At 37.7% G+C, this 22,685-nt stretch overlaps 2 protein-coding genes across 2 annotated transcripts in view; both read left to right on the forward strand.

The window, feature by feature from the left end:
• LOC135711377 (nuclear pore complex protein Nup88-like) overlaps positions 1 to 22,685 on the forward strand; it is a 489,612-nt gene that overhangs the window by 437,668 nt on the left and 29,259 nt on the right. The window lies entirely within an intron of this gene.
• On the forward strand, positions 19,780 to 21,865 carry LOC135711330 (uncharacterized). Its single transcript, XM_065234120.1, has 2 exons — positions 19,780 to 21,266; positions 21,351 to 21,865. The coding sequence occupies exon 1, from the start codon at positions 19,876 to 19,878 to the stop codon at positions 21,115 to 21,117; it is 1,242 nt and encodes a 413-aa protein (XP_065090192.1). The 5' UTR covers positions 19,780 to 19,875; the 3' UTR covers positions 21,118 to 21,266; positions 21,351 to 21,865.

Consider the following 22,685-nt stretch of genomic DNA (forward strand, 5'->3'; position numbering starts at 1 on the left):
TTTGAAAGCTGACTACATGGATAAAATTCTCACAAAGTTAAAAAAAATCAGTTGAAAACTGGAATAACTGTTCAAAAACTATGAAGAAATGCTATTTAAGAATATTTAAAGAAAATTCAAAGTTTTATGTTGTCAAAATCGAATATAATTTTGGCAACATCGATTTAAACTTGTTCTTACATGACGCAATCATTTACAAATACCTCTAGCGTATAATTTCATCAAATGCAGCATTATTTAAAAAAAAAATAGCAATCGAAGCTTGTGAAAATGAACATGGAAATACATAGAAACTTGTTTTTGATTGAAAAATTTAAAAACACCGGTGTCATATGACTAATAAGTTTGACAGAAAATTCAGTTTCGGTTAAACGATGATCACTCCATCACTCCATCCGGTCCAAATCATCATCTTACCGCCCCTCGGTGGGTGTTTGTATGGGAGCGAGCTGTCAATTTGTTAATTAAGTGTTAAACAACGAAATTATAATTTTGTTTTCAATTCCGATTTAAACATTGAGATGAAAATCTTTGGGATCGAAAAAAATATCATTGTGCTCAGAGCACCCCGAAAAAAATAACAACAAAAATACATTAAAAAACAATGTAACAAGACGAAAACCAAAACTAAATTGTCGTGGTACAAACACCATCATTTCCATACATCCTTTGTCATTGACGAAGAGAAGCCGACGGTAATCCCTTTGAACAAATCCTATCTCATCTTTTACCTTCACTTCTCTTTTTTGTATTATGCATGGACAAAAAAAAGCAAATACCGTCGAACGTGCATGTGAGCAGACTAGCAACCACACTATGAGCGCTTCTTGTTTTCCTTTAGCCCTGGCAATTCACCAAAGCGTTGATAGACTAGTGGTAAAGACACAAGTCTGTTAATCTCAACGTTGCTGTTCGAATCCGTTTTTTATACCCATTTTAAGTTTTTTGTGTTGCTTCCAACGATCATAATTTTTTGTCAAACAAACGGAACGGCTGACTAAAACGTGCAGTTTTTAATCCTCTCCGAGTAACCGACAGATCTAAGAGAGAGAACGTATACTGAGCTAGTTTTTTCACGACGTAAATAAAAGAGGACTGTCTTCATACGGAATTTGTCGTGCGCTGCTTGGAGTGCGACGAAGATAGTAGGGTAGAGAACTACTTCAGCCTAATCGCCCATTTTGGGCCTATCGAGCAGAATACTTCAAATAAATCCATGATTTCAGAGTTAACAAGTCAAATATGCGTTTGTTACGATACTTGAGTAAATAAGCTACCGAACGAAGTCAATGAGAACGCGTGGTATAAAGGTTTGCATCCATTATTTCCAAAACAAAAGAAACGCTCCGACCGAATCAATTTTCATCTTCCTCCGATAGGCCGATGTGAATTCATTGGCGTTTCGATGGCGTTTCAATGCGTTAGGCCGAGTTTAGAATCCGTAGGCCGAGTTTGGTGTCAAGAAGCAGTGTTAGACTTTTGACAACATCTCAACAATTGGTTTCTCTTTTTCAAATCTTGCGGTACGTGCGGAAAGGTAAATAAATTTGAAAGCCATCAGTAATAATAACATTCTGTTTGGTGCTAAACTGCGCTAGATTAAAAAAGACTAAGTGCGGGTTGTGCTTAATAGGCCGGAAATGAGGTAGTTAACCCTAATACAATATTTTTCATCACTGACTTTGCTCTCTCTACGTTGATGCAAGACAGCCCTCAAGACAGTCACTTAAGAATTTCATAAGGCTCGACTATGAACGACACATATGAATTTCATAAGCGCGACTTATGAAATTCGAATGTGTAGTTCAAAAGTCGAGCCTTATGAAATTCTTAAGCCTCAGTGTACCATAGAGATTGCTAAAGTGTGATTGTGTCAGTGATTTGTTTTCATCGGGAAACTTTATCGCTATAAAAGGTTTTCGTCTAACATCAGATAGCTTTTATACGCCTTTAGCCACCTCATTCTTCTAAGCAATAATATTCTAGTGTTGCAGACCCAGAACCTGTGATCTTAACATTCATAGCTCGGTTCCAGTCGTCTCAGTTTTATTAGTTTTTTGTCCACATTTTTTTCATAAGGCAAATGAATGAAATTCATACCAATTTATTGTGGTTAAAATACATAAGTGGCCTCATTGACAGTTGCGAATTAGAACATGGACGTAGCAAGGTTTCGAATTAGGGGGAGGGTGGGGGGGGGGGGGGTTCTGCTCTTTTTGATGGAAGATTAGGTTGGGTTCTTTAATTTTGCCAAAATATATCATCTTCTGAAAGAGCTCGTCCCGAAAAAAATTACAGTGAAATTTTCAGTGGAAACAATGTTCTAACATTAATAGGTATTTATTGTCGACAATAAAAATTATTGTTATAATGTTGTACCCTTCCGAAAACGGCAAAACTGCTACCTAGATGTACAATGAATGTACATAATAAAATGTTGTTACAATGATTTTCATCGTATTTTTCATTTATTGTACTGTTAACATGATTCGATCATGAACAATAATGAACAACTCTTACAATAAAAATTGATGTTACATTAAATATTGATGTGTTTTCATTGTGGGTTACATCACGAACAATAAAAATAAATCTAATTGAAGCATGCAGACTATGAGAGGGTCAGCAACATTGCCAATGTAATCAAGATAGGCGCTGCTCGTATGGCTCTGGCTTTGACAGTTCGTTTGACTCAAAACCAGCCAGTCCACGTCCGCTCATCTCTTATCCTAGACCCTCTCTAAAGCTGGGTTTAGACTAGGCTAGTCATTTGATCAACTCAGTTGAATTTAATTGGCTTGAAAAGTTGAGCCTGGTCCAACTTTTTTCAATTCAAGTGAGTTGATCAAGTCAGTTGAATGGCATGGTTTACACGTTCACGTTGAATTCAACTGACTTGATCAATTGACTTTCCCTATCTAAACCCAGCTTTAAGCTATCTTTAACCGATCGGCGTGAAAATTTGTATGTAGGGGTTTTTGTTTTTTTTTTTAATCGGCGCATAAACTCAAGCTAATTATGAATCTCGAGCAAGGCCGGGCACACTCAGCTAGTAGTTTATTAATAAACTGAGCAAGAAAACATAAAAAGAGAATTTGAGGTTTTGTGCATAATTTTTCGATTGAGGCAAACTTTGAGCATTGATTTAAAAAGCTTTGCATTCAGTAAGAAATACATAATATTGTTTGGGTCATACTCTATGCTTATCTCTAATTAGTCATACCAATACAATGTAAACGGTACAGGTGATCTTTAGTTTACAGTGCTTAATCAGGCCGGAAAAAGTTTTCATTTCTAATTTGTTCCTTTAACAATAACACTGTGCCACAATAACAAAAAAAAAATCGTTTAAAGTGACCTATTGTAGGTTGTTAGTCTAGTCGAGTAGATCATGAAAGCACTTTTGAAGTTGTTCTAACACTCCTTAAATTTACAGATATTGTTAAAAAAAACCAATTTTGGGTAGGTGACCACATACTATCATGGGGTAATCGATGTTTTTTTAAACCAATTTATGATTTCTCAACCTTTTTGGAAAGTAGAGAGGTAGTGCTTTCCAAATACATAAATATTTATAGTGTTTTTACTGAAATTCGTGCAGATAGTTCCAAGGTAAGCGGCGCTGGTGGTGTAGTGGTAAGCGTGATTGCCTCTCACCCCAGCAGGCCTGGGTACAATACCAGTTAGCACCGCCGGGATGTTCTGAAGCATAACATCTCTGATCACGGGAATTAAAGCCGTTTTGGTCGCCGGTTCATGGGTTTTGTTGATGGCTCGATAGGTAGGGTCCACGTGTGGGTGTAGGAGAGCTGCCTCCCTGGCGTCGGTAGCATTGGTTCTCAGCACGGAAAACAAGAAAACAAGATCGACGGAAAACAAATTCAATGAAAAAAAAAAGTTCCAAGGTAAAGTCTGTTCCAGTTAGTATTCGGCCGCTTCTTTTTAACTATTGTAGCGCCTCTAGTTGTCGTAGCAAGAAACTATTGACAGCGTTTTGATTCGGAAGGATTGTTTATTTAGTAGTGAAAATTTCATCAGGAGTCATAAACTTGTTCAAAAGTTATCGTAGATGGAACGTGACAGACGTGAAAAAATACTGCACACTCACGTGCAAAATCCAAGGTTGACCACCTGGAGGAATGATTGCAAAGGCTCTCAAATTTCCAAAATCGACTGTAAATACCGTGCTAACGATACCGGGAAACACTAAATTTGGATCGTACAAAACAAAACAAACGTTGAAGTGGAACATATGACCGAAAACTACGATCAAAGGTTATAAGAGCACTCCAAAAGAATCCTGGGATCTCCGGCCGTGATTTGGCGAAAAGGTTCAGTGCGGCAGTTCGGCGAATCTGTATTCGAGAAGGTTTCCGGTCGTACCATGCCAGCAAACATCCCAAAAGGACGCTGAAACAAAACCTGGTTGCAAAAAACCCTGCAAGGAAGCTATACGAGCAAGTTCTTACCAAGTATAACGGATGTATTTTGATGGACGATGAAACTTACGTAAAAATGGACTTTGGATAAATCCCGGGCTAAAATTTTTACTTTTCAAAACGTAAGGGGGATAACGGATAAATTCAAATTTGTCTTTGCAGATAAATTCGCTCGCAAGTTGATGATTTGGCAAGGCATCTGCAATTGCGGAAAGAAAACAAAGGTTTGCATCACAGGAGCGACTATGAATGGACAACTTTACAAGGAGGAGTGTCTCCAGAAAATAATTTTGCCGTTTATTCAATCACACGAAGGTCCCATAAAGTTCTGGCCTGACTTAGCCAGCTGCCATTACAGCCGCGATGTCAATGTATAAGCAGAATAATGTCGATTTTATTGAGAAAAGTATCAATCCCCAAATTGTCCAGATTTTTGTCCCATTGAAAATTTTTGGGCAATTATCAAGCGCAAATGGAGGAAAAGGATGGTAGATGAGGTTGACAGTACTACCGATGAATAATTTTTGTTGTATTTTTCTCTTAAAGTTAAATAAAAATCCAACAAAATGATACCTTAAGCCTTTTTGTACTTTATTTCCCCTTGGAGAAATAACCTATTTTGTACGGCCAAATTCTAAATGGAACAGAATTTAATTTCAAAAAGAGTACCGAAAAAATAAAATTTTGGGTGAAATTCCAAAATTGAGGAAAATTTTAAGGTGATTCCGGGAAAAAATTCTGGAGAAAATTGAGGAAATTCATCAGGAACTGTGAATTCGTGAATAATTTTAAAAATAATTCCAAGGGAGTTCTGAGAATAATTTCAAAAGAGCTCTTAGGAGAGTTCTAAACATTTCCGAGAATAACCTCAGGGATAGTGTATTCTGAGGACAGTTCCAAAAGATTTCTGGGGAGAATTTCATGAACATTCTGAGGATAATTTCTGGTGATTTTTGCAGATAGCTAGATTTTAAATAAAAATTCAAGGGAATTCCAAAGAAAATTTCAAGCTTAGTTCGGGAAAAATTTCTAGAGAATACTGAGGAAATTCTTCTGAAACTCTAAGGAAATTTCAGTTCCAAGGTGGTCTGAGAAAAAATCGTGAAGAGTTCTAAAAATAATTCCAAAGGAGTTTTGAGAAGAATTTTAAAGAACTCTTAGTAGAATTCTAAGAAATCCGAGAAGAATCTCAAGGGTATTTAATTGTGAAGACAGTTCCAAAAGATTTCTGAAAATGATTCCAAGAAAAGGGATTTTGAGAAAAGTGTCAAGAGAATTCCAAGGATAATTTCTAACTTATTCCAGGAAGGATTTCAGGAGAATACTGCGGAAATTTTGCTGAATCTCTAAGGGAATTTCAGTGCCAAGGTTTTCTGAGGAAAAATTATGAAAAGTTCTAAAAATAATTCAAAATGAGTTCTGAGAAGAATTTTAATAGAGCTCTTAGGAGAGTTCTAAAAAATTCCGAGAAGAACCTCAAGAAAGTGAATTCTGAGGACAGTTCCAAAAGATTTCTTGCGAGAATTCCATGAAAATTCTGAGAATAATTTCTAGTGAATCCTGCAAAAACTGAATCTGATTGAAACTGCAAAGGGATGTTGAGGAAAATTTCAAGGGAATTTCGAGGATAATTTCAGGCTCATTCTGGGAAGAATTCTGGAGAATACAGAAAAAATTCTTCTAAAACTCTAGGGGAATTTCAGCTCCAAGGTGTTCTGAGAAAAAAAAAAGTTCTAAAAAATTCAGAGAAGAACCTCAAGGATATTGAATTCTGAGGACATTTCCAAAAGATTTCTTGGGAGAATTCAAACAAAATTCTGTGGATAACTTCTAGTGAATCCTGCAGTTAATTCCAAGATTATTATTTTTTAACTAGTTAATTGCAAGATAATTTCGAAAAGAATACCGAGAAAATCAAATTTGGAGTGAAAATACATGATGATGATTTCTAGCTCATTCCGGAAAAAAATTCTGAAACTCTAAGGGAATTTTAGTCCCATGGTGTTTTGAGAAAAAATCACGAAGGGTTTAATAATTCCAGTTGACTTCTAAGAAAAATTTCAAAAGAGCTTTTGAATTCTGAGGACAGTTCTGAAGGATTTCTAGGAAGTATTCCAAGAAAATTCTGCGAATAATTTCTAGTGAATCCTGCATATAGTTCCAAGACAACTCCGAATGGAATACCAAGAAAAGTAAATTATGAGTGAAATTCCAAAGGGATTCTGAGGAAAATTTCAAGTGAGTACCGATAATTTCTACACAGCAAAAAATAAATTTTAATATTACATCTAAGCGGATGCACTTCATCAAGCGGTGTTGGTCTAGTTAGGTAGTAACAAGTCTACCACGCCAAGGATCAGTGATCGAATCCCATGCTCAAGATTTTTTATTGTTTTTTTTTGTCGCTGGTTTTAATGATGTTTCCAAAACATGTTATAAGACCAGTATTTAGTTGTATAAGCTCCGCGTCTTGCGCTTTTTAGGTTGTATAAATATATTAAATGATGTATATTAAAGTATTAGTGATTCTTTGCGTTAGTCATTACAAAGTATTTTCGACATCTTTATGACAAGCCGTGTTGCTTGGGATTGTTAGTCTGAAATATAATTGTAATTTTAAAATAAGGCAACTTTATCAATTCAGCTGATTTATTATGCATCCAAAATTTTAGTAATTATTTTGCGAGGAATGCAACCGCCCTTCTTGTGCGTTTGCTTGCTTGTTTAGAAGGCGTTTGCAAGTCTGAAATATAATTGTAATAGGGCAATTTTAAAAAATCAGTGGATTTATTATGCATCCAAAATTTTAGTAATATTTTGCAATCAATGCAACCGCCCTCCTAGTGCGCGAGCTCACTTGCCCATTACACATCTGGGTGTTTACCTGGGTGTTTACGTTTTCATGGGAAATACATGTAAAACAAATAGAGAAAAAAGTAGCGGCTTTATGTGGCGTTTTGAGAAAGGTTTCTAGCTTTGTTCCGCAACATGTCTTACTTAAGTTTTACTATGCTCACATACATTCTCAATTACAATATATTATCATAGCTTGGGGCCTTGCATGTAAATCAAAATTAGTTAAACTACAAGTTTTGCAAAATAGGTGCTTAAAAATAATTTTCAACCTACCTCCGTTATATTCAACTTTTGAACTCTATGCAAGCAGAAATCATAATGTCCTTCCAATTTTAGGTTTATGTGAACTACAGACACTCTTATTGGTACACGATATTATTCATAATGATAGAACACATTCTAATCTTGTAATCAATATTGGCAACCGTTCTCACAGTACCAGGCAAGCCGGAAACTTAACAGTCATTAGAGCTTCCACAAGTCAAGGTCAAAAACGAATATCTTATATAGGTCCATTTAAATATAATGCTTTACCTAGTGAACTAAAACAAATCGTAAATCGAAATCAATTTAAACTCAAAGTTAAACACTACCTCAAAGGAAAAATCAATGAATTTCTTATGTAAACTGTATGAACCATTATAAACAGTAGTAGTAGTAAATCAGTTTATTTAACTTTGTGTTTTTAAGGATCCCTTAAAAGGAGAATAACTCCACTGGGAATCCAAAGAAATAACTATAAGTAAACATTAACTCTTCTAAATTATTGGCGCCCTCAAAGCTATGAAGCGCCCCATTTGGTAGGCGGGCCCCCCCAAATGAAGAGGGCTGCGCACGCCTGTGATGTGTAGACTAGACTAGACTAGACTAGACTAGACTAGACTAGACTAGACTAGACTAGACTATAAGGGCGTCTATGTGATGTTTTGCTGTACCTGTTGTGGACATCTAGTGCATCCTGTTCCCTTAACTTGTTGAAGACACCCTGTCTTGCCTCAAAAGTTGCCCTTTTTGAAGTACTAGTCTTCACAACATAAAGGGCACCATTACGGAGCATGAGATTTGATCAAATTATTCGCAGTTCTACTTGTCCAACGCCCCCGGCTGGGTGAGGGATAGAGGATGACACACACACACACACTTCCCTGGGCATAAAGTATGATTATATTTGAAAAATCGTACTGGCTTAAAAAGCTCTCAATTGGGTTCTTTAATTTGAAAAATATATCGGTTACTATACATCATATGAAAGAGCTTCGTTTTCTGAGCACAACGGTATTATTTTCGATCACGATTACTTCTATCTCGATTTTGAAATCAAGATTTAAAGCAAAATAATAACTTCACTGTTTGACAGATGACAAATAAATTGACAGCTCACTCCCATACAACGTACCACCGAGGATCACTAAAATGGCGATTTTTGCTAATTTAATCGCACTTATTTAAAATAGTTCCAGTGTACCAAGGGGTAGGTCACTCTGCACACCAATCTTGGGTCAACATTTTTCTCAGTATGCCGCAGTTGTGCCGATTTTGTAAAATACCTATATTATGGAAAATTTGGCAACCCGGTATTTCTGACAGCTAGAATGTTTTGGTTTTCAATCGCAACGGCCACGAAAATGTCGAATATCGAGCTCGATAAGGATTCCTTATACCGAAGAATAAAACGCCTCTATGCCACTGGAAGGAACCAGAGCGTTTCCATGATAATGGGAAGAAGGTGGATTGCATTCTGACGGCGGTCGGTGTAGACGAAGAAACCATCTACAGCAAATCCACCTCGCAGCAGACCTGGCTGCTGGGATACGAGCTGACCGATACGATTACGGTGCTGTGGGAAAATTTCATCTTTTTCCTGACCAGTAAGAAGGTGAAACTGTTGGTTCGAGAGAAAGACAAGGCCAATTTTGAAAAGCTGATGGAGGCGATGAAGGGATCCAATGATGGCAAATCGTTAGGCGTCTTCTTCAAGGATAACTTCCCGGGTGAATTCTGTAAGTTGTGGCGAGCCTTCGTCAAGGACAAGAGCTTCGACACGGTGGGCATCAGCGTCTAAATCGGGTACATCATGTGCTCCAAGGAGGACTCCGAGGTTATCACCATCTAGAAGGCCTGCCTGGTGACGGTAGACGTATTCAACAAGTACCTCAAGGATTACATCATGGAGATTATCGATGCAGATAACAAAGTAAAACATGCCAAACTGTCGGAGGGTGTCGAGCAAACTCTGACAGACAAAAGGTACGTCTCCGGTGTGGATACCAACTAGTTGGAAATGTGCTACCCGGTGATTATCCAGTTGAGTGGTAATTACAGCTTCAAGTTCAGTGCATTCAATGACAAGAACTATCTGCACTTCGGTTCGATCATATGTGCTCTGGGTGCGCGTTACAAGTCCTACTGCTCTAATGACGTTGGTCAATCGGACGGAAACGATTCGGAAGCACTACACCTTTCTGCTCAATCTGGAAGAGGAACTGCTGAAGGTGATAATTCATGATAATGGAATGTATTATGCCAAGAAGAAGGATCTCAAACTAAGACGTTCGGTTTTGCCATCGAGTTTTAGTTCCGGGAGATTTCGATTGATTTAAAAATTGTTAGTTAATTAGGTTGAGTGGTAGCAGTGGTTGTGATTGTTCCGTGAAAAATAGTTCGGTATTGTTCAAGTGAGTTTGGTTTAGTATATGATCAATTGTATTAAGAGATTGAGATAAAATTGTATTTTGAGGCAGCCCTAATAAATATAAACATAAAAGAGAGCTTAACGACGTGTTCGGGGTATCATCCAAACCATTTGTGGGATAGTTCACCCCCATTCGGGGTACAGTTCGTTTATTGTATTTGTTTATTAGCAGCACTTGGTCAATTGGTCATCTACCAAACCAAACTCATTTGAACAATACCGAACTACTTTTCACGGCACAATCACACTCAACCTAATTAACTTACATTTTTTTTATTTTATGTTACAAAAATCTAAAACCATTTATTCCATCTCGTATAAGATGACACATATCCAAAAATAAAACTTACTTTTACTACGTATTTCTAATTTAGACCGAAATCTCACTTCAAATTTACATACGTCACATCGGTGATAAGGCCACAGATGTTCCCTTCACCGCTATCAAAGCATATCCATCGTTGCCCCAGTAGTTGAACCAGGAGTTCTTGATTAGCCTGTAATCTTCTCCTTTGAGTTTTCCGTATCCAACCACCACCACTTAATGATCCAATCCATCCAAATTGCTCTTGCATTCCGCTTCGTAGTACACTCCATTTGCGTAGTTGCTGAAATACTTGTGACCGGCATCGATAGCAATCGACAGCCCTCGGAAGCCTACATATGGAATTTAAATGTGAACCAAGAAGTAAATTGCTGTTCTGAGTTCCTCTAATATATTCAACTATAGTATGTTTCAATGACAGCTGTCCAGCAGTGCTCCCATTTCATTTAATGAACAATCTAATGGCTACGAGATTGTGCCGAAGGTGTGTCAATGGATTTGCCCAAGCTGTGCCGAATCTACTTTCAGCACACTTTGCTGAGCGACTTATCCCTTGCAGTGTACCAACATTGACGAGATTTTGGAAATCGGTTCAATTTTTAATGCAGATTACGAATGTGCAATTACCTCAATGCCCTTTAAAAACTCAATTGGATTCTATAAAGGCATTTAGGTTAATGCATATTCGTAATCTGCATTAAAAATGGAACCGATATCCAAAATGTCATCAATTACTATTCTAAATAAATGCAATTACATGAGCAAAAATAATCATCGCTATGCCCCTTGGTGGGATTTTGTATCGGAGCAAACTGTCAATTTGTTAGTTTACTGTTGTCAAACAGTGAAGTTATTATTTTGCTTTGAATCTTGATTTTAAAATCGAGATGACAGCCTATTGCATCGAAACAAATAAAATTGTGCTGAGAAATCCAACCTCTTTTAGATGATATATAATAACCGATATATTTTTCAAAATTAAAGAACCCAATTAACAAATGTGGAAATGCTCAAGGAACACTAAGTTGGAAGCCGGCGTTAAGTCCCAGTAGGAACGTAACGACGGTAAACAAGAAGAGGACATCACAACGAACAACATTCTCAAGAGGGCATCATCTTAAAACCAGTACAAACTAGAGAGTATCTAGTATAAGAGAGGAGTGGATTTAGAACAAACTGCCTTGGCAACCTATTCCTAGGTGGTTTTTAGCAACACTGCTAATGCAATCAAGATAGGCGCTGGCTTTGACAGTTCGTTTGGCTCAAAACCAGCCAGTCCGCTCCTCTCTTATAGGATTAACTACCCCAGCTACTCCGGCCTATTAAGCTCTGCCCACACTTTGTCTTTCTAAATCTTGCGTAGTTAAGCACCAAACGGATTGTTATTATTACTGATGGCTTCCAAATTTATTTACCTTTCCGTACGCACCGTAAGATTTTTGTTAAAGAGAAACAAATTGTTGAGATATTGTTAAAAGTCTAACACTGCTTCTTGACGCCAAACTCGGCCTATGAATTCTAAACTCGGCCTAACGCATTGAAACGCCATTGAATTCACTTCGGTCTATCGGATGAAGATAAAGATTGATTCGGTCGGAGCGTTTCATTTGTTTTTGAGAATATTGGGTGCAAACATTCATATCACGCGGTCTTATTGACTTCGTTCTATAGCATTTGAACTAAAGTATCGTACCAAACGCATAATTTACCTGTTAACGCCGAAATCATGGATATATTTGATGTTTTTTCTTGATAGGCCCAAAATGGGCGCTTAGGCCGAAGTAGTTATCTACCCTACTAGACCCTCTATAGTACAAACGCATACGCAGAAACCAGCACTGAACCCATAACAAACGGAATTTTTACCTGAAAATTCAAGTGACTTTTTAAAAACAAGAATCTAATAAAATTTACATGCTACACGTAAAATTCAACAACATGTTAATGAAATTTACTGGATTTACTGGTCGCGTCCATGTTTCATGCTGGTGAAGGTTATGTGAAATTCACGTAAATTTTCCGTGATCTCATAGTGAGAAAATTTTCTGTACGTAACCTCTTAAGTTTAAGATGGTGACAGAAGAAAGTATTGCCATTCCCCATTGTTGGAAGGTTAGGGATTGTCAGACAACCCAGTTTTTTTTATATTCATTGGAATCCAGAAAATAATCTAAAGTTTTATTAATCCAGAAATGAAAAAGCGAATGCAGGATCAGATTATTTGGGCTACTCATAATTTCAAATTGCGAGCTACAAGATTATTCCAGTAAACGGGGGATTTTTGAAAGCTTCCAGAGCATCAGTTCCTGGCTAAAATAAATGATAAGCATCAAATATTTACATTTAAAGAACAAAATAGAGCGATGATCAATTTTCGCTTTCTATTCTCTTATACAGAAATCAATGGTCTTAAGGTGATACTCTAAGGAAACCTTAGCGTGATACTTCAAAGGCACATATGTCAGTTTCCACAAAACATACAAATTTGAAATTGCTACTCTTTGTTTGCTGTGCTACTACAAACAGAGAGTAGCAATTTCAAATTTGCATGTTTTGTGGAAGCTGACATTTGTGCCTTTGAAGTTTCACGCTAAGGCTTCCTTAGAGTATCACCTTAATGAAAATACCCAGCTCCCAGAATTTGAAATCCATTCCTAAAGTAAAAAATGTAAGTTTTTCTAGAAACAGTTCCACCCCAGGATTAGGAAAAAAACAGGCAGTAAATCCAGTGAAATCATGAAATGGTGGTGCATAAATTAAAGACAAATTTTATTTTAATAAAACACTTTGAAAATAAATCTGTTACCAAAATAATTGGCTTCATAGACTTCATGAAAAAATAAATCGAAATTTACCACAATTTCACTTAAACATAACTGTAAAACCCTGTGAAACTTACTTGGAAATTCACGTAACTTTAAGTGTTGCCAATTTTAATATTATCTGTAGATCCGGTAAAATTTATGTGAAAATCACTTGATTTTTATTTGCATCATTTGAACAGGATTTCATTCCCAAAACACGTAATATTCACATGAAAAGTAAGACGGAAAATATCTACGTATCTTTTCAGGTGAATATTACGTGAGTTTTATTTGCACTGAGCGTTGGAAAATATCGCGATACTTCACGAAGTTCACGAAGGGATAAGTTCGCGAGTTATAGGGTAAATGACGGCTTCGGCAATACCTTATTCTATTATCGTCAAGGGGTAAACAAAGTCCTTAAGAGCTCAATTTTTTCTTGTGGATACATTGTGTTTCAGAACATCGATTGGCCAAATTTGAGTGCTGTAGGACTTTGTTTACCCCCTGACCGAAGCCGACATTTCCCCTAGAGAATTTTGATAAACTTTTCCAACATTCGCTAAAACAGCACAAATGGGGGCCCTACTGTAGAATCTTAACGACGACGACGACTACGACGGCAGTTGATGGTCGCTGGGTATTCGGGAGTTGAAGCGCTTTTTGAAGTGTTGAGTGTGTGTGCGACGCTTCGTTATTCATTAGCTTGCGCGCGGTGGAACGGTTCCGTTCCAGTTCTCATTTACATACGAAATTTTTGGAAACGATTGCTTCCGAAACTTGCTGCAGCCCTATTTAAAATGCAATCCAAATTATTCCGTTTTGGAATCCCATGAATCCCGCTTGCCCCGCTGCAAGTCATATCATCATCATCGAGTCGTCGCTCTTGGAAGGAATTTTCAAACTGCCACGTGCTTATTTTGATTCGTTTGCTTTCGTTCGAACGGAGTTTCTGAAGGGTGTTGACTCCGCATGAAGTTATTTTCGTTTTGAAAAGGGGGAAATCAGTTCTCACTCCATTCCTTCACACTTTTAGAGACCGGTTAGGGAAATCGACTTTTCCTGGCATAGGATTTTCGAGAAAATCCGTTGCTTGTCAAAACATACTAAATTATGTATATCAACGATGCGCTGGGCCTGCTACTACTATTGGGCGGGAGACTGTTGAATAACTCGCGACAACTTTGACAATCTGTTCACTCGCGGTTGTGCTTGCTCCAACTTCTCAACTCCTGTTATCGATGGGGACACATTTTCACTTTCCATTATAAGTTATCTCTTTTGTTCGCTTGTTGATTGCATCAGCAATGGTCGTTGGTGTCGTCAATGGAAATGAATTTTGATGAGCACATTTCATGCGTCACTTCCAACGGTTGATAGTGAAGGTTCGCTATCCGATGAGGTGGTGAGAAAATTGAATCAATTTTGATCAGGTCTAATTGATAAGATGATTTTCAAATGAAGATCCAACCCGGAAGTACAAGATTCTGTTATAGAATTTATTTCGTTTTTCTCGTTGTCACTTTAGCACATTCCAGGTCATTCGTTACTTGTCCGGGATGAAATTTGAACTCGTGACCTTCAGCGTGTCCCACATCAAATTGCATCACGGAAAAAACGTTGTAGAAAATTACCTAGTTGACCCATCCTTTTCAAACTTTCAGACAATAAAATATAACCCATTAGTAAACTTTGGCATGTTTATTTCATTCAATTTCAATACCATTACCGTACGCTCGCACCTTACGCTTAACTTCACTTATTAGATTATGTATAACATCTGGCTATAGCTTCTTCTGTACGGAAACCCACTTTTTCTTCATGTCTTCCTCAGATTTGGCCTCCTTGGGATGCTTCCGTAGTGCCTGCTTCATAATAGCCCAGTATTTTTCGACGGGCCTTAGTTCCGGTGCGTTGGGGAGGTTCATATCCTTGGGTACGAAAGTAAGTTTGTTTGTTTTGACTAATGGTTTCAGCTTTGTCACTAGCTTTGAATATTTTTCGAAGCTGGATAGGACGAAGATAGTTCTTCGTCCTATCCAGCTGTGGCTAGTCTCCTTTTGAAGAGTACACTTGGAACTTTCTTTTAAATGCTTCCAGTGAACTTTTTTAAATCAAATCGTAGAGGAATCGATATTCTTCCAACGGTTTAAGTGTATCTATCGTATATATCGATTCGACACCGATTGTCTCCGCCGTTACGTATTTATGCCAGTCGATGTTCCTTGTAAGATCAATTGGAATTCGAGATGGTTCTGCAGAGTGAGGGCCACACAAAATTGAAATGATGATTGGCAAATGATCGCTACCATAGGGATCATTGACAACCTTCCACAGACAGTTCAATGCCAGCGATCTTGAACACAAAGAAAGGTCGAGTCGGCTTTCTTGAGCCGGAGGTTTTGCGTGACGTGTCGCTTCACCAGTGCACAGTGGTCCAGAATGCAGATTTAGGTGGAATGATATGTTTTAAGCCTGAAATTGAAACTTTAGACTAAAAATTTCTTCTACAAAGTTGTTCCTTATAGTTAGACCCTCATTTTTATGACAATGAATTCTAGGGTGGTTCTTATTATCATTAAATTCAAAAATCTAACATTTTTGTTTGAATAAATTAAGGTATACATTCTTCGACAAAGTTATAGCTGAGCTAATTTCAAGCAACTTTGTTCAGTACAACTTTTTTGTATCTCTTAAATTGGCCGATTAAGAGCTATTTTCTTGAATTGAGTTAGGGTGGCGCTAAAAAAACAGTTATTTTGCTATAGTTTTCTTATTTCAAATTTCTCAACAAAGGAGTCTTCAAATGAATTTTAGATCTTTAGAAGGCGCAAAATTTTGCTGCAAAAAGCTTGTCAATATCTTCGGCCAATCAAGAGTTAATGACGTTTTTATACTAAAAATATGCATTTTTCAAATGGTAATCTCTCTGGTTGGGGCAAACAAAAAAAAAGGTTTTTATACGGCATTTGAAAGGGCGTATGTTATTCTGAATAATATGAAAAAAAACTGGAGGTATGTAATTTTTAAAACTCGTATAAAATCAATTAGAATTTATTCATTTTTTTTACTATATTTGGGTATATCTTTTTTATTAGAAGAGATACAGGCTAACAAATTTCTCTACAAAACATTCGTCTTAAAGAGTTTTAAAAGTTTCTAGAGGATAGCTTTCATGAGAAATTTTAAACAAAAATGTTAGTTCTAAAAAACTATTATTTCCAGGATCTAAATCGGCCAATTTAAGAGATTCAAAAAAATTGTTTTCTACAAAGTTGCTTGAAATTAGGTCAGCTATAACTTTGCCCAGAGTGTACCCCATTAGGCATAAATACGTTAGGCATACGGACGTTAGGCATAATGGACGTTAGGCATAAAGTCATTAGGCATAATGGATGTTAGGCATAATATACGTTAGGCATAATGGACGTTAAGCATAAAATACCTTGTTGCTGTGCAACTCTAGAAACCTGTTTCGCGTATGGTAAACTATGCTTAAATTAGGCTAAGCGTTGAATAAAAGATGAAACAAGCTATACAAACATAGTTTATTTAATAAGCACAGTTTGGAATCCATTATTTATCAAATCATAAGTGACGTCGCTACATATTTACTTAGATCCAAGGTTAGTAGCGATAGCGGTTAAGTAATCTGGCACTAAAAACTCAGCATAGTTTTGAACTATATCTGAAATCCTTGTTTCCCTAGCAGTGTCTTCGCGTTTTCGTTTTCGAACCGATGCACCTGACTGTATTGCAGCAATCAGCCCTATAAAGTATTAAATTTCTTTTTTTACTTCTCCCAAGATCCTTACTACGCCGACATGTTTGCCGCCGACTATCTTTGTCCAGCGGTTATGCCAGCTTTCAGCCTGGTTACTTGTTCGCGAAACCTTGTCCAAAACATTGGCATAAACCGACCAGAAAGTTGGTGGAAATAGCGGGGCTATTTTAGCTATTTTCCTTCCCCTGTCTGGCCACTTCGATCGGCCACAGACATACGTTTCCTCAACATAGATAAAGAATGGCTTCATATTATCCGGTGTCTCTGCTTCACGATATCAAAGGTGGCGGCGATGTCGTCAGGAGGTAAAAAGGCTAATGCTTGCACTTTTTTGAACGTAGAGTGTACCGCTGGGTTCTGACCAAAATCGTTCAACATTTTATGCTGCTGTATGAATTTGAAGAGATTCTTGCTGAAATGGAAGAAGCAGCCAGAATGTTTGGCATCGGGAAACTCAGCAATCACTGAGTTTATCAGAGCCTTCTCGTAATCGGTGATAATATATGCTGGTTCCAAATCGACGTCAGTCGCATCTAGAAATAAAAAAAATCACACATTTGTTGTAATATATTCTTACACACATATTGCGATTGTCAAAGAAGAAAAATTTTCCTCAAAGAACAGCTCATGAAATAAAGAATGGTGAATTCTTTGATTTTTCATTCAATCACAAAAAAAACAGCTATGGTTGAATAAAAGATTATGCCAAAGAACAGCTCATGAAGTAAAGAATGGTGAATTCTGTGATTTTTCATTCAATCACAAAAAAACAGCTAAGTTTGAATAAGAGATGATGCCAAAGAACAGCTCAAGAAATGAAAAATGATGTGGTTTTTCATTCAATAACAAAAAACATACCTGCTGCTTCCAGAATTTCCTCCCATACTTTTCGATACAACGATTCTGTTGTATCGGAACCGTCTGCTGATGTGAGGGAGCGATACTTCCATGAACAGTGACGAGTTGCCGAAACAAACAAAGAACTGTGGCAAACGTACCATCTGCAACCCAATACTTTGCCTGTCCGAGACGTCGTAAGCTTTCATGAGTCTAAAAAATTAAGGCTCTTTCATTATTGTCACCGATGTCAGCAATCAATAGACGATCCCCATTATTATCCTTCTGGAATTCATCGGGTACAACAAATTCATCCAGGGAAACGGGATCTCGCACTCGTTCAACAACTTTCCGGCGGGCTGATTCGGACATCTGGCTCTGAACCTCCGACGAATATTCCGATAGTGTCTCCTGAATAGCTTTAGACACTCCTCCGGTATCCGATTGCGCTCGTCTTTTTAGATTATGTCGGAAATGGGCTACTTGACTACTTGTAGGGTTTGGTTGAAGGTTGTGTTCTGAGATGCCGAGTATTTTATGCTGCCCGTTTACTATCGTTGATCTGGCTCTTGACGGACACTTTTCTCTATCATCGGCAGTATGACAGCGGACACGGCACTCTCAATAATAGATGTTGCTCTCGATCTTAAAAAAAAGAACAAAAATTGTACATCTGAGTGATATATTCGCTGCGATTAATTATTACCTCTTTGCGGTTGCAGTAAAATATGTAGCCCGCTATAGCCAACATATCTTTTCCACGTGACGATTTTACGACCTCAACGTTAACGTTCTCCATTTTGATTCGCCTGACCGCTTGAATACTTGAATGAAAACTAAACCAACCTCTCACTGATCAGCATGTCCTAACAATACAATTTCGATGAAACCACGTTGCTGAAATAACAAACACATTGATCCATTGTTTGAAATATTTCAACAACCATGCGTCCGCTTGATTCTTTTCAAATATTGACGTTTTGTTCTTTGTTGTATGCAATGCCAATGACTTCTGGCAACTCTGTTCGCTTATTGTGCAAGTTTAGTATCATCGGCTCTCAAATTTTTCGGAAATTCACTATAAAAGTGCCTCCTTTATTTGTGAGTGATTAGTGCAAACATCAAGAAAGTGCTAAGGATTAAAACTTTGTACGTGAGTAGACAGAGTTTTGCAAAATATCTACTTAAATAAGTAGTTTTTATTCACTCCCAGTGGCTCATCGGGAGAAACAATACATGTGTGCAGTGTGTGGAATAAATAAAGCCCATCTTGCATACAAGTTATGCTAACCTTTATGCAAAAAGTGAGGTTAGGTGAACAATAACAAATCACAACATTGATTTATAGTGATAAAAATTGAGTGGTGAATACAATAAAAGTCCCACAAGTGAAGTTATTTATAGTTTTTGTCAGGCTGTCGCTTTCGACACGGTCAACTTTGTGTAGATTAATCCCACCACTTGTTACCGTTCAATAAACAACCCACAGCTGGACGGCTTTTGACATCGCTTTGTAATTTTACTGTCTGGTTCACTTCCATTGACCATCGAGTGTGCCGGGGTATCGAACAAGTGAAAACAAAACACTCACAATATCGGTAGCGTGTATGCGCCACACACAAGGCAAAAAATGCAAACGATGGGGGAGAGTGGGGACAAACGACTCTTGCGGGAAAATAAATAAATAAATTGGTTTTATATTTTCTTGTTTTGTTTTGTGTGTCAAGATTATTTTATAAATATTAATTACTATTTTATTGAAAAAATTTAAACAACATCTCAATTATTATGGCTAAATCTATATGAATTGCTTCCTTGAAAAACAAAAATTTGTTTTTAAGGCTTAGCATCGTATGTAAACTTGTTTTCTTTTTCTTTTTTTTGTGTTCTTAGCAACAGTATGAGTGGATTAGAGATGGAAAATAATAGAGAAGGCGAAGTAGAGGAATTGCGACTTCAAAGCAAATCCATCGAGGATGTTCTTTCGTGTTCTTCGTACATCCTAAACACTGATAATGATGGTACTGGTAAGGATGATGACTACGATGATGACGACGACTACGAAGATGGCATCAATGTAACCCTATTGTCATCCCCACCATCAACAATACTCTCCAAGAAACCGGAGGAGACGTTCAATGCCTCTTTTCATAAGAAAGAGGGAACAAAAGGGAAAAAAACTAAGTGGAGCTGGTCAAAAACGTTACAAAAAACTGTTGGAAAGTGGGCATAGTCGAGCAGAAGCTTTCAGTTTGGCTAAAAACCCACTTACACCATCAGATCCATACAAACGACCGCGAAACTCGGACCTGAATGGGTCAAATACAAGTGGCAATCCAACACCCGCTAAAATTGCTCGGCAGAACTGGGGTACTCGTAAACCTCCAGTCAAGAATATTTCGGTTCAAAACCGTATTGATGCGTTTCGATCAGAACACTCAGAACCTCCTAGAGGTAAAGAGGGTAAAGTCAACCCATCCTACAGCGATGTTGCGAAGTATGTGAAGCTGGGTGTGCTCCCAAAAGGATACCCGAATATGGAGCTTACAACAGCTCAATTAATTGCTACGCAAAAAGCAATTTTAGCTAAAGTAGCAGGTCAACGAAAAGCACCATTGAAACCAAAATTTGGCGATTGTGTTTTCAAATCGGGCTATTTAGTCATAGTCTGTAAAAATAAAGAAACTGCAGACTGGCTAAAAAGCATTATTTCTACAGTAACTCCCTGGTCAGGAGCAGAGCTGTTAGCAGTGGATGAAAAGGAAATCCCGCGTCCTGAAATACTCATTGGTTTCTTCCCTTGGAGTTCAGAGGACAAAAATGAAGAAATTCTGACTCTCCTAGAAAGTCAAAACGATGGGTTGGCTGTTGATGCATGGAGGATACTGCAGCGCAACGTAAAAAACCAACATGTAGAACTAGTTTTCACTGTCGACGGAGGATCCTTGAACTCCATCAAAAACAGTAAATTCATCCTTGATTTCAAGTTTGGAAATGCCAACATAAGAAAAAAGTTCCAGAAGAGAAATCTACATGATGGTAGTGAAAGACCAGGGCAAAGGGATGATGGTGAATCTCAAAAGACCCACGTAGGCACTGGCGATGACAAGATGATCGTAGATCAAATTGACGAAATCCCAGGACCAAGTGGTGTCGAGAGCAAAAAAACAAACCGTAATGCTCCTGGCTACACTACAAATACAGTCGGTGACAAAAGAAAAGAAAAGAATACACCACAAAAACAAGGATTGAAGCCAGGATACAAAATTACTAGGATCCAAGCAGAAAACAATCCAAATAAGGGGAACCGCAAAACCAATGTTGGGGAAGAACTAAATCCCCATGCGAGCGGTGAACAACAACAACTTCAACAACAATAAAATCAAATTTGTTCAAGTGAACCTTCACCATGCAAAGGGAGCAACTGCTGTACTTTGTAAAAGGTTCACAGAGAGAAAACTGGACATTGCCCTTATCCAGGAGCCATGGACAAATAAAAGTAGGATATTAGGAGTTCCTACAAAATCTTGTAAGTTAATTTACGATGAAGGGCAATTAGCTCCAAGAGCTGCAATTTTAGTAAATGGAAGAGTAAATTTAGTTCCTATTACAGAATTTATAAAAAGAGACATTGTTGCGGTCCTGATGGAGGTTCCAACAACTCACGGGAAAACGGAAATATATATTGCTTCAGCATACTTTCCAGGAGACCTGGGAGATGTACCTCCACCAGAAGTAGCGGCGTTTGTTTCATACTGCAAGAAACAAAATAAGGCATTTATAATTGGATGTGATGCAAATGCTCATCACACAATATGGGCTAGCACGGACATCAATACCAGAGGTGAGTACCTTTTAGATTATATTTCCAACAATGATATAGATATATGTAACAGAGGAGATGCTCCAACATTTATAAATGCAATTAGACAAGAAGTTCTTGATCTGACTTTGTGTAGTCCAATAATCTCAGACAAAATCAAAAATTGGCATGTGTCAGACGAAATATCTTTGTCTGATCACAAGCAAATATTATTTGAATATGAGGCTGGTCAACAGCTCACACAAACTTTTAGAGATCCTAGGAAAACAGACTGGGAGCTATATAATTCAGAGCTAATGGCAGGAAGAGGCACGATAGCAATTAACTTAAACACTTGTGAAGAACTTGAGAATAGTTCTAAACAACTTTCAAATTTGATCCACATGCCTTTTATGAGAGTTGCATCGAAAAGGAACGCTCTACAAACAGGGATGTACCTTGGTGGAACAACAGGCTACAGAAACTTCGTAAAAAAGCCCGGAAGCTTTTCAATAGGGCTAAACGAACACAACAGTGGGAACAATATAAGGAATCCCTCACCGCCTATAATAAGGAAATACGGAGATCAAAGAGGATACACTGGAGGCATACATGTGAGAACATTGAAAATACTCCAGCAACTGCTAGGTTGCAGAAAATACTCGCTAAAGATCATTCCAATGGTCTGGGCACTTTGAAAAAAGAGGATGGCTCTTTTACTACTTCTATAAATGAAACGTTAGAGTTGATGATGAGAACGCATTTTCCATGTTCTATTATTAATTCAAACGAAGACCAAAACGTGACGACAACAGCAATTGGTATCGATGAAACCAGGACGGATATTCATGAAATATTGGACTGAGTTAGACAGAACAAGAGCTGATGCTTGCACTTTGGCCAACAAAATCTTTACTGAAAGAAAAGTTGAATGGGCGATTGACTCCTTTGAACCTTTCAAGTCACCAGGTAGGGATGGAATTTTTCCTGTACTACTACAGAAGGGAAAAGCGGTTGTAATGCCTATTCTAACAAAGATATTTCGAGCAAGCTTAATATTAAGCTATATACCGGCAGTGTGGCGACAAGTGCGGGTTATTTTTATTCCCAAGGCTAATAAAAAGGATAAAACTTCACCAAAATCCT

This window comes from Ochlerotatus camptorhynchus, unplaced genomic scaffold, assembly GCF_037179485.1.
Source record: "Ochlerotatus camptorhynchus isolate MF236.1 unplaced genomic scaffold, CSIRO-AGI_Acam_v1.1 ptg000432l, whole genome shotgun sequence".
NCBI lineage: Eukaryota > Metazoa > Arthropoda > Insecta > Diptera > Culicidae > Ochlerotatus > Ochlerotatus camptorhynchus.

Bases quoted from the DNA above. Each gene is read 5' to 3' on its own strand.
- LOC135711330 (XM_065234120.1), top strand. From the start codon at position 19,876: ATGCCTCTTTTCATAAGAAAGAGGGAACAAAAGGGAAAAAAACTAAGT.